The sequence below is a fragment of the Neovison vison genome, chromosome 7 (assembly GCF_020171115.1).
Source record: "Neovison vison isolate M4711 chromosome 7, ASM_NN_V1, whole genome shotgun sequence".
NCBI classification, from domain to species: Eukaryota; Metazoa; Chordata; class Mammalia; order Carnivora; family Mustelidae; genus Neogale; species Neogale vison.
This window is the reverse complement of record NC_058097.1, coordinates 9521279-9533675: the sequence shown is the minus strand read 5'-3', so window position 1 is coordinate 9533675 and position 12397 is coordinate 9521279. Positions and strand designations below refer to the sequence as shown.

Sequence of the window (12397 nt, the reverse complement as noted above, 5' to 3'; positions counted from 1 at the left end):
ACAACCGTTATGGAAAACACTATGGAGGCTCCAGAAAAAATTAAAAATAGAGTTGCCCTATGATCCAGCAATTCCACTTCTGAGTATCTATGTAAAAGAACTGAAATCGAGGGGCGCCTGGGTGGCTTAGTCGGTGAGCGTCTGTCTTCGGCTCAGGTCCTGATCCCAGGGTCCTGGGACTGAGCCCTTCCTGCTCAGCGGGGAGCCTGCTTCTCCTCTCCTACCCCCTCCTGCTTTCTGTCACTATTTCTGTCTGTCTGTCTCTCTCAAATAAAGAAATAAAATCTTACAAAAAATAAAAATAAATAAAAGAACTGAAATCAGGACCTTATCTGCACTCCTACATTCACTGCAGTTAGTATTTACAATAACAAAGATATGGAAACGGCCTAAATGTCCTTCAGCAGATGAATGGGTAAGCAAAATGTAGTATAGGCAGACAGCAGAGTATCATTCAGCCGTGAACAGGAAGGCTCTCCTGCCTTTTGCGACACCAGGGATGAATCCAGAGGACATTATGCTACAGGAAATGAGCCAGAAGATCTTATGTTAAATGTTATCACAAACAAAGAGGACAGAGGGAAGGAGGACATAAGCTCTGCCCTCTTCACAAATGTTTAAGTAGTCGGGGCACTCTTGTGAACCAGAGGCTCTATGCGGTACAGGACCCCGCCAGGACTCATTCGTCTTGTGTAACTGAAACCACGCACCCCTTGATGCACCCTTTGATACATCTCCACTCTGCCACCTCCAGCCCCTCCCACCCTCTGCTTCTGTGGACCTGGAGTGTTTCAGATTCCTGATCTAAGGGGGATCGTGTAGGATTTGTTCTTCTGTTGGTGGCCTTGCTTACTGAGAGTTTCAAGGGATGTCTGTGTTAAATTCATGAAGATGTATATATTAAATATGTATAGGCTTTTCCTTTTAATCTCACTCCAAGTTTGTATTTTTAAAGTCCCTATTCTCTTTGCCCTGTATGCTGAGCTCCTTCCGGAAGGCCCTTGGAGATGCTGTGCTCCGGCCCTTCCTGCTAATACGAGCAACTCAAGCTGAAGTGGCAGGAGGGTTAGGACTCAGGGTTTCTCTTTCTTCCCTCCCTACCATCCTCTCTTTCCTTCCTTTCTTTCTTTAGAGAGAGGGAGGAGGTAAGAGGGAGAGGAAGAGAATATATTTTTTTAAAGATTTTATTTATTATTTATTTGACAGACAGAGATCACAAGTAGGCAGAGAAGCAGGCAGAGAGAGAGGAGGAAGCAGGCTCCCTGCTGAGCAGAGAGCCCAATGTGGGGCTCCATCCCAGGACCCTGGGATCATGACCTGAGCCGAAGGCAGAGGCTTAACCCACTGAGCCACCCAGGTGCCCCGAGGAAGAGAATCTTAATCAGGCTCTGCACCTAGCACGGAGCCCGTCTTAAGGCTCGATCTCACATCCCTGAGATCAAGACCTGAGCCGAAATCCAGAGTCAGATGCTTAACCAACTGAGCCACCCAGGAGGCCCAGGACTCAGCATTTCTGCTCCTGTGTGTCCAGGGCTCCGTTTGGAACCAGCCTATTTCGGGTCTTGCTCGGAAGACGGGGCCTCATACAATCTGTTTCCCTAAGGCCCTACTTCTGCATCTCTCCCAACCCCTGCCTTGGGGCTGCCCTTCCTTTTTGCTCAAACAAACAGGCACCATGTTGTTGGACCCTCAGACACACACGATGGGATACAAGACCGGCCTCCCTCCGGATCACAGCAGAAGGCTGAGCTGCCACCAGTGCAACCTCTCAGTTGGACCCTGTGTTCATGGGACCACCTCCTAGGAGGAACTTCAGAGAAGCTGAAGTCCCTTCTCTCCCACCCTCAGTCCCCAAGCTGTGTGTTGTGCTCGGTGATGCACAGTACTTAGGAGAGCCGGCTATGCTGAGACCAAGGGCTTTAGGCATCGGGAGGGGAACTGGGCTTGTGCCTGACATGGGAGTCATTGTTGCCCAATCCCTTCAGGTACACATCCCCCTGTCCCCAGATTCTGAGAAGCTGGCCTCTACTGGCAGGTGGGCCTGCGTGGGGGGGGGGGCGGGAATCTGGGCGGCATCTGCAAGACACTGAGCTAGGAGGAACCAAGGCTGTGATCCCAGTAGAATAAGGCTCTGGTGACTGTGAGAAATAGATTTCTACGGTCACACCTGTTTGACCCTCATGTTCTCTCTCTATCCCTCCCTCATTTTACCTTTCTCCCCATTCCATGCGTATGCTTGAATAGAAAAACAAGAAAATACTTATTCTTGGCAGGCACGTAAGTTTCCCCCCATCTCTGATAAAAAGTTGTAACTGCCGAATGGGTGTGGGGTCAACTTTGTCCGCATCCAGTGGAGGGATAAAGCAAAGAAGGGCTTGCTTGCATCCCCAGTCCCAGCCCTGGATCGCCCTCTGACCTCGAGAGTCCTCTCTGACCTTTGCTATTTGTTCTCCAGACTTCTGTTCACTGCTCTCTCCTACATTCATCACGCAGTCACTGGGAACTAAGCAGTGGGCTCAATGTGCTAAATAGAGAGGGTGGTAAGAGGTGGTCCTCCCCTTAAGGAGTTGACACCTGGTGGGAGATGCAAAAAGAGATATTTTCTCAAAAAGGAGAGAGAGAGAGAGAGGTGAAGGAAGAAAGGAAGGGAGGAGTTGAGCGAGGAGGGGAGGGGAGAGAAGAATCATCACAGCATGGAGTAAAAGATGTGTGTGTGACCTTAGGGGCAAAGCAGGAGACATTAACCCCTTCTGGGGATTCCCCAGGAGGGCTTCCTGGAAGAGGCAGCTTTGGAGGGAAATGGAGAAAAGTTGCTTATTGAGAACCTGCTCTGGATCAACCTTGGGGAATCACATCACTTATGTTGTCTCCTGAGTTCCACACTTGACCTCATGAAGTAGACTTTGTCATCCCTGATTTAAATAAGAGGACGCGGAACCTTGCAGGTCAGGTGGCCTCTCCAGGACTGAATCAGGTGTGGAGCCAGGAGTTTTAGGTTGCTCTGCAGCCTCTGATGTGTTTCATTTCTATTCCATCTACTGGCGTTCAAGAACAAAGAGCTCAGGCTTAGTGACAAGGAGGTCTAGGTCTAGATGCCACCATTTCTGGTTGCTAGTACTTACTTTCTGTGCCTCCATTTCTGAGCCTGTCTTCATGGCGGGAGTGCAATGTTGAGAGGGTAAAATGAGATGTCTGAAGTGCCTTCAGGGCTTGACAAAGAGTCACAAGCCAGTAAGAGAGAGTTCCCCCACTTCCTTCTCTCTCTTCAGTTTTCAGACCCACAACTGTCCTGGAGCCAGACACCGTGGGTTCAGTTCTTTTCTTGGTATTGCTGTGTGACTTTGGGCATTTACACAACTGCTCTGTGCCTCAGTTCTTTCATCTAGAAAATGAGGACGAACAGCCCTCAGCCTCCTGGAGGCTGTGATGCAGATCAGAGGAGCTGTGTTTGTGAAGCATAGAGACGCTGACCGGCATACAGTAAACTCCACGTGCAGATGAGGTGGAATAAATAAACCTACACTCGTCACCGCTCTGCCCTACTGCGTCTCAATTGTGCGCCCCCGGAATGAGCTCAGTGCAGAACAGGCAGGGGAAAAGGTCTACATATTCACCCTTGCAGTCTCAGACGGGCAGAGCTGTGAATGGCTTGGAAAACCTGGATGTTCAGCGGCAGCGCTGAGACCTGCGGAGCAGGGGGGGCTGAAATTCTCCAAGAGCCCAGAACTTCAGACCCTGCTAATGGGGATGGCGAATTATTTTCTCTCCTTGCATCTCTGACTCATAGAAGACTGTGTGAGTCATGCCTGATCTATACGGTCCCACATTGCAAACCCATGGGCTGTGATGTCAATCCCAACTAGGAAAAGGGGGTTGTTATGATGCCATCATTGACCACACTGGTAGAAGGGAAAGTTATAGAGTGTTGGACCTCAGTAAAGGCTATACATTATAAATATAAGTAGAGAATTATAAATCCTATAAATATATATTAATAACAAGGCCCCACCTGACATTGAGATATTCTGAGCATCATGGGGGTGCTCAGCCTCTAAATCATGTTGAGCAGAGTGGGTGCCATTAAGGATGATATGTATCAGTAGTTCTCAATGTGAGGTGCGTCAGAATCTTCTGGAAGGCTTGTGAAAACTCAGAATCTCAGGCCCTGCCTGAGATTCAGGCAGGGGTGGAGACATTTTTTAAAAGATTTTATTTATTTATTATATATAGAGAGAGCAAGCAGGAGTGGGAGGAGGGGCAAAGTGAGAGGGAAAAGCAGACTCCTTGATGAGCAGGGAGCTCAACACAGGGCTCTATCCCAGACCCCTAGATCACAACCTGAGCCCATGGCAGATGCCTAACCGACTGAGCAACCCAGGCCGCCCTGAGGGGGGGGATGTTACCTTCCAACAAGCCTGCAGAGGACGCTGGTGTTCCTGGTTCCAGTACCACTAACTGAGAAGCACTGATCTATGTAATAAATAAAAGTAGGAAATAAAGATACTTTCTACCATGTCTTCCCTGGAATGTGTCTACTCCTTTTTTGGATTTAAAAACAAAACAAAAAAAATGTCCGCACTTCTATCTTGAGCAACTGATTCCTCCTTTTCTCACATCCTTCAGCCGAGGGGCTGCTGGGGTTCCTTGCTGTCACAATTCTCTGCACATGTATGTTAAAGGGAGTGTCATGGGCAGAACAACAGGTCTGCAGGGCAAACAAGATGAAGAAAAAGAAACCTGATTCTTAGAGAACATGGCATATTCTTTGCTGCCTTTGATCACGAGTCCCATGGATCAGCCCCCACAGTAGGATTTGGATTTCCTCTCATAACAATCGAGTCGACTGAATTGTTGAACAGCGAATGACAGCACTGATCTGAAATAAATGGTTCTAAACCTGTCTCTAAACCCAGTGTGGGAATCTATATTGTCATAAGAAAAGCAAAAGCTCAGCTCCGGTATGCAGTGTACAAGATTTTGTAAAAATGTTCAGTTAGCGTTCTCAGTCTAAGGGCCGCTATGCATTGACGAAGATGAAAAGAGAAACTGACAATTCTCTGGAAGAAAACAATCTTTCCTTGCCATTTACCCGAGGAATCCTGTCGGTCTTTCACAAGCTCACTTTGCTAATTCTTTTCCATTCTTTGACTCTGCCCAAGTAAGCTGTTTAAAAGTGAAGACAACTTTTGGAAGAGATAAACATAATCTTATATTTTGAATGATCTCAGAAATGGGTCAAGTTAGCAATAGAAAGCTCCATTTTTTTTCACCAGACTTAGGGTAATGAGCAAGCTTGCATTCTTTTTTGAGAGGCTTCTTCAAAAAGATTTTCATTAGCAGCTGAAGAAGCGGTCAGTGTGCACTGGGAATCTTAAGACTGGAGAGGACATAGAGACCTTTCCGTTGTATCTATTCTTTCCCCCACATGTCCTTTTTACCACATGCCTCTCGTTTTCTGTACATTTGGGAAAATGTAGTGTACAAATGTGGTCTTATACCAGTGGTTCAGTCTTTGAAATTGGTGTTCTCAGCCTCCTGCTTTAGGTGTATAATTGTACTTTTAATTCTACACTTTTTTTTATTAAAATAGTTGTCTTTACAAGAATGTAAGCTCCAGGATGACAGGACCATATATAACTTGCTAACCTTTATCTTTCCAGCACCCCTCACAATGTCTAATCTATTAGAGGCACTTACTAATCAGCCCCAGTGTTGGAATGAATGACTCCATGAAGTAGCAGAGGAACCAAGATTCAAAGGATGACTAGATACCAGACAGGAGAAAAGACAGGGAAAAGGTTCTATGCAAAGGTCCTGTGGTGAGAAAGGGGTGACACTTAGCAAAGACTGAGCATTTTTCCAAATGGCCGAAGCTAGACTTTGGGTATATGATGGGAAATAAATCTGAGGAGGAAGAGGTCATTTGTGTTATAGAGAAAGCCATCCATTCCTCATGTCTTCTTAGTTGAGTCTGTGATGCTGATTTCTAAATTTCAATGCATTGACAGGATCCACGATCCTACATTCCCATTGAAGGGGAACCCAGAATTTCTACCAAGCTCCTAATCCCAGAGCAATGAAAGCAAAAACCTGCCATTTACTGAGTACTTGGTATGTACCACTCAGTATACTAAGCCTTTTCTGTAGATGCATTTGCTCCTCCAATCATTTGTCTGCTGTGCCTGGCTTTTCTGGAACAGGATCTTACTTTGAACCACTAGTCTGTTGATAAGGGTCGGATTCCAGTGACCCCAAACCGCTCCCTTGTAAATACTGTCCTTGGATTTCTCATTGTTGCGTATTACTTGGGGGACCCTGGTGGCCCTGGAATTACGACTGAGCTGGCTGAAGTCTGTTAACCCATATGAACCTGAGACAAGGCTATTTTAAGAGGGGCTCAGAGAAGCCTTCCAGATTGATGCCAAGGACCCAGGGTTCTCTAAGTCTTCAGTTCCATGTCTGCGATTCAAGTGCTTAGCTGGATGGAGAAGAAGACTAATGGCAGAGTAGCTCTGGAGTCAGGGAGACCTGAGTTTGACCCCCTGGCCTTATCACTTACAAGCCAGATTACCCTGGACAAGTTCCTTTCCCCGTCTGAATCCCTATGTTCAGGTATAAACAGGAAATAAAAGCATTTACTCTAAACGTGGTTTGGGGATTGAACGGAGCCCTTAAGCACAGTACCTGGCCTACAGTGAGGCAAAGGGAACGGCAGCTGCTGTACTTGCTAGCTACAGGCAAGGAAGGCAAATGCTCGCTGCAGAATTCTTACATTCTAAAGAAGGACAGGAAAATCAATTAAAAAACAAGTATGTGCAAAGCTCCATTTGCTGCTGTTGCTGGGAGAATGGATTGTCTTGTTCATTTTATGTTCTGGGTCTGTAGGTAAATTGCAAAATCCTTTTTATTGAAAATTCATTCCGTCTTCCACAAATGTTTATCGAGTCCATGCTATTTCCTAGGCACGTGGGAGAAACAAGGATAAATTAGATGCTGATCCAGCACTCACCTTGGGACTTGGAGAAGGGGGAGTACAGATTTTCTGTAAATGTGAGGGAACGCACACATCCTGCTTCCCTGTAGAATGCTGAGTGTTATTTACTTTAGATCACTGAGGATCTTGCAAGGGCCTCTCCTTGCCTTAGTGCGTTAACAGAGAGCTCAAAGCGGGGGTGCTACAAACAGATGTCCACTGAACTTGCTTTTCTCTCCAGGATGATTTATATCATAATACAAATTATGATATAATATTATATATAATACTTGCACATTATGCTAATTATATATTGTATGTGATGATGTACTATTACACTAATTATATATTACAAGCAGATTATAATAGATATTATGTATATAATACTGATTATACATATATACACATAATACTCATATTATTCTAATTATACATATTATGTATTTATTTCTGTATTTTATATTATATAAAATACTCACATATTATGTTATATAATTATATAAACACATAAGTAACCCACTTACTTAATATGGTCTCATTGTGCTGCCACACCTATCTTTTCCTTAAAAATGGAAACGGTGAAGTTCTGCTCAGGTCAGATGCTATACGTTAATTGAACCTGTGCTTTACACCTACTGTGCAAGGCTAAAGAAATGGCAATCTGCGAAGTGGTGGGGATTCCCCCATTACATCACATTCCTGTCGTTTCTCATACATCCATTGGACAAGCGTTACCAAACACCTGTCAGATGCCAGGCTCTGCCCTGGGCACTGAGGTACAGACCCAGATATGGCATGGTCCCTGGCCTCACGGGGCTCACAGATGGGTCACTCAGCAGCCCCCGTCCAGAAGGCCATGGTGGCCGATGTCCTGGAGAAAGGAACCACAAGTCTATGGTGGCACAAAAAGAGGCAAGCGACCCTGCCTGCGAAGGATTTCTGGAAGAGGAGTTGCCTAAGGGGGGAGTGGTCATGCTCTGAAGACCGAAGTGGAAGGACAGGCATGACAGGTAGGGGACAGCATGTGAGGACCTAGTGTCCGTGTTAAAATAGTGTGATAACGTTCAAGAGATCAGGATGGTAGATTTGCTGACATACTGTCAGGTACTGCTGACATAAAAGCAAGCAAAAAAAATAATGGTATTCCTAGGACAGTGATGGCAAGTACGGAGCGTTCACTGTTGTGAGGCTAAGCCCTTGGATGCGTTATGTCAAACAGGCCCACAGAAACCTTAGAGGACAGAGAGCCTTACACGTTGCATATCGAGATGCACGAAGAACCGATAGGTTACTCGAGCTTGCTCAGCTGGCGAGTACAGCAGATCAAGGTCTGCCATCTTACCCTAGTGGCCTGGGAGCAGGTGTGTAAACCCAGTCTCCTCCTCAGCAAAGTCAGGTGAAAGTTTCGTTCTGAGAACTCCACGGAATGATGGATCGTGGCGAATTTCAATCCTTGGTGGATCAAGTGCCTTGTTCTGTTAGGGAGTGGATGCTGGAAAAGTGGAGGGACAGCATATTCTAGCATGTTCTGAGGCAGATGGGGGCAGATCCCAGAGCCCCAGCCTGAGATAAACTTAAGGATGTGCTTTTCACTCTGCAAGCCATGGCAGGCACTGGGAAGTTTTGAGACAAATAGTGAGATGCTCAGTGTTGTGTCTGAGAAAAATCACTCTGCCCACGGTGCCAAGGACACAAGGAACAGCCAGGCATCCAGAAGTGTGTCGTCATTGTCCAGACAAGGAAGTTCAACAACCCAGACGAATAAGTAATAGTCACAGAGACGTGAGTAGAAACAATGCACTAACCGGATGTGGGGCTGAAGAGGAAGAAGAGTCAGGTGACCCCGGCTTCCTGACTTTAGCCTAGTGATATGTAAATGGTACAGTTTCAGCCACTGAGGCAGGAGATGCAGACAGAGGAACGTTATGGGTTGAATTGCGCCCCCCTCACCGAGACCATATGTTGAAGTCCTAACCCCCAGTATCTCAGAAGGTGCCTTCTGAAGGTAGGGTCTTTACAGAGGTAGTCAAGTTTGAAATGAGGGTAGGTCCTAATCCGCTGTGACTGGAGTCCTCGTAAGAAGGGGACATAGGCTGGACACCATGGAATGAGGGTCACATAGCACTGGGATCACGGTGAATGTCAATCCGTGGTGGTAGAGGAGGACCATGTGAAAAGGCCTAGGGAGAAGACAGCCATTTACAAACCAAGGAGAGAGGCCTGGACCAGACCCCTCCCTCACAGCCACTGGAAGGAAGCGACCCTGCCAACACCTTGATTTTGGACTTGTAGCCTCCGGAATGGTGAAAAACTTCTGTTGTTTAAGTCCCCCAGTCTGTGGTATTTTGTTACAACAGCCCCAGCAAAGCAATAGGAGTGACTCATACGGAGAGAGCTAAGAGTTCTGTTTTAGATGAGCTGACTGTGATGTGCTGTTTTTGGACAGCTAGGTGGAGACCGGCACCAAGTGGTCATTCAATACACAAATCTAAGGCTTGGTGGGGGACTTGGGGCCAGAGAATAGACCGTGAGGCATGTCGGTCATTTCTGGCCCTCCTGCGTCCTTCCATAGCATAGTGTGACCCGCACATAATAGGAATTTGAAAAAGTAGTTGAGTAGATAAATGTCATGGTGGCCTATGGACCGTGGGCTGGAAGGACCACACAGATCCTGGAACTATTTCTAATCTCCCATCCCAGCACAGATGAGGTTAGCTCAAGCCCTGCTGAATTTTAGAGGACGGCAACATGGAGTGCTGATACTTCCACTCACCAAGAAGGATAGTCCCCTCTTTGTTCTCTAAATCAAGTGATAAAAAAAAAAAATTTAACCAAATGTTGGGGCGCCTGGGTGGCTCAGTGGGTTAAGCCGCTGCCTTCGGCTCAGGTCATGATCTCAGGGTCCTGGGATCGAGTCCCGCATCGGGCTCTCTGCTCAGCAGGGAGCCTGCTTCCCTCTCTCACTCTCTGCCTGCCTCTCCATCTACTTGTGATTTCTCTCTGTCAACTAAATAAATAAAATCTTAAAAAAAAAAAATTAACCAAATGTTAAAGGTATTCTTAGAAGAGGGAATGATAGCCTGATGGGAGTCTTAAGTTCATGCCCATGTTCTGAAATGCTGACCCCCCCCAAGTCAGTAACATGTCTATTTTAGGCAGCAGCTTCAAAGTCTGCTTAGCTTAAAATGTCAAAATAAGTAGACAGCATGGCATTCCAGAAAATGGCAAGAACCAGAAGTTAGGAGACCTTGCTTCCAATCGCGATCTGCCTCCGAAGAATTGGGTCCACTTAACCTTTCTGAGTCACCTCTCCCTCATCTGTGGAACAATGATGGGGAGGGGGTAATTGGATGATCTTCTAAGTCTGACATTCTAGGATTCAGTCAATGTTGCCATTCATTGCCAGCGTTAGGAAGAATAACATTTCCAAAAATAGACCTGCCAACCTGATTTAGTCCACCAACATGAAGACACATCATGAAGTGATAGGCAGAAGTTAATATCCCAGGTGCCTTTGGTAGAATAATCCCTGCCTCCTTGAGAAGGGAGACAGAAGACTGGAAAGAAAACTTGGTTTTAGAACGCACCTTCATTAGCAGCAAACTGGATTTTTGCTGGAAGGTTTCTGGACTCACATGATCACTGTATTTTGTCCAATGACTTACATTTCTGACCATACTGAAAAAGGATATGGAAAAATCACCCACTCCTAACGATGTCTGTGATTTCTCTTAGACCATTCAACATTTAAACCTTATGCGTTTGCCTTTTCTTTGTATGCCTGAATGTCTCAGCCACGAAAGGGACCAGAGGATTAAGATTTATTGAGTAACTTATATTAAGTGTCGTGTTTTGGGCCAGCGTTTAGCCTGTGTTATGCATGGTCTTGTTTAATGTGCCCCGGATTGAATGCTGTCACCGTAGCTTCTCTGCATGCGACACTGCTACAGGTTGTGAGCTTCGGGCTTCTGTCTAGCTGTGGGAGCGTGCTTGGTTCGTGAGAACAAGCCAGACGTACCTGGGAGTTACTGCTGCAGGAGCAACTCCTGACTGATGGCAGATGGAAATTTCGGGAATAAATAGTCCAGTCTGTTCACCTTGTGTTTGGGGATAACTCTGAGGTATATTCTATACCTGCTCAGGGAATGCCTGAGAGGGACGGAGTTCCATTTACCCGGGGCGGGTGCTGACTCAATAGCACACCCTTTACTGGCTGCCTTCTATTTGTGCCTCGATACCCCGGTATTTCCTGTGGTCATACTCCAGATCAAGTACTGACTCTCGAATCTCTGCCGCAGGGTCTGCTTCTGGGGGATCCCGGCTAAGACATCTCCCCAAGATCCTATGGAGTACATACATCTATTGTTAATTAGATGAGGAACCCGAGATTCAGTGTGGTAAAATAATGGTTGTTAAGTCTTGGTGTTGGGGTTTTTGCTGTAGTTATCAACCAAGGGAGACACTGTCCCCCGGGGGACATTCTGAAACATCTGGAGACAAAGTGAGGGGCACGGCCTGCACCTATAGCATGTCGGAGGTTAGAGCTGCTGCTAAACGTCTCACGTGCTCACTTGAGCCCCCACGACAAACACTGATCCAGCTGACAAAATGTCAGTGGTCCAGGTTGAGAAACCCTGCTTTGATCCAGCAAGACGGGCTCTTGGATGGTAACTCTCCTGTGTGACCTGTCTGTTGCATTTCACTTCCAGGGCCAAGCTGTGGCTCAGCTGTGTTCCACTATCCCCAATGTGACTGTCTTTGGAACAGCTTCTACCTTCAAGCATGAAGCAATCAAAGACTCCATGACTCACCTCTTTGACAGGAATGCAGACTATGTGCAGGAAGTGAAAAGGTAAGCTGTTGGTCCTAGGGAGTACCAGGTTGGCCCTTGCTCCTCTCTCTTTCTTAAAGAACAGTAGCACTCCTTCAGAGGAGGGCAGAGGATGATAATCGTGACAACAATCAGAGTAACATATATTGGGGCCTACTGTTACTAGCTCTGTGCTGAATGCTTCATGGGTATGAGCTCATTTAATCCTCAGCAACCCTGTTATGACCACACACACCCCCCCCATCTGGGAGAGGCTAAAACTGAGGAACAGTGCAGGTGAGTAAGCTGCCAAGCTAAATTATGATAGTGGCTATGACATGACCTTAACACAGAGAGGTTTATTTCTCCTTCATTCACATACAAGACAAAGGAAATGTGGCCGCGGACCTGGGTGTGACTGAGAGCTGCGGAAGGAGCAAAGCGGTGACACGATCAGATTTGAGTTTTGAAGAGTCGCTGGTGGTGTGCAGAGAAGGGCTGGGAGGAGGGAGATCGCAGGCAGGGAGATCAGGCAGACCCACGGTGGGGAACGTGGGTTTCTAACCTGACCCATGCTCCATCTGTGGTCTGGAAGCTGTTAACTACGGCCCTGT

At 46.6% G+C, this 12397-nt stretch overlaps 1 protein-coding gene across 1 annotated transcript in view; it reads left to right on the top strand.

Annotated features, from left to right (window-relative positions):
- The window catches only part of VAT1L (vesicle amine transport 1 like), a 137376-nt gene that overhangs the window by 46434 nt on the left and 78545 nt on the right, over positions 1-12397 (top strand). The window contains exon 4 of the mRNA XM_044255684.1: positions 11683-11825. Coding sequence (XP_044111619.1) covers positions 11683-11825 — 143 coding nt within the window. The remainder of the gene's footprint in view (positions 1-11682; positions 11826-12397) is intronic.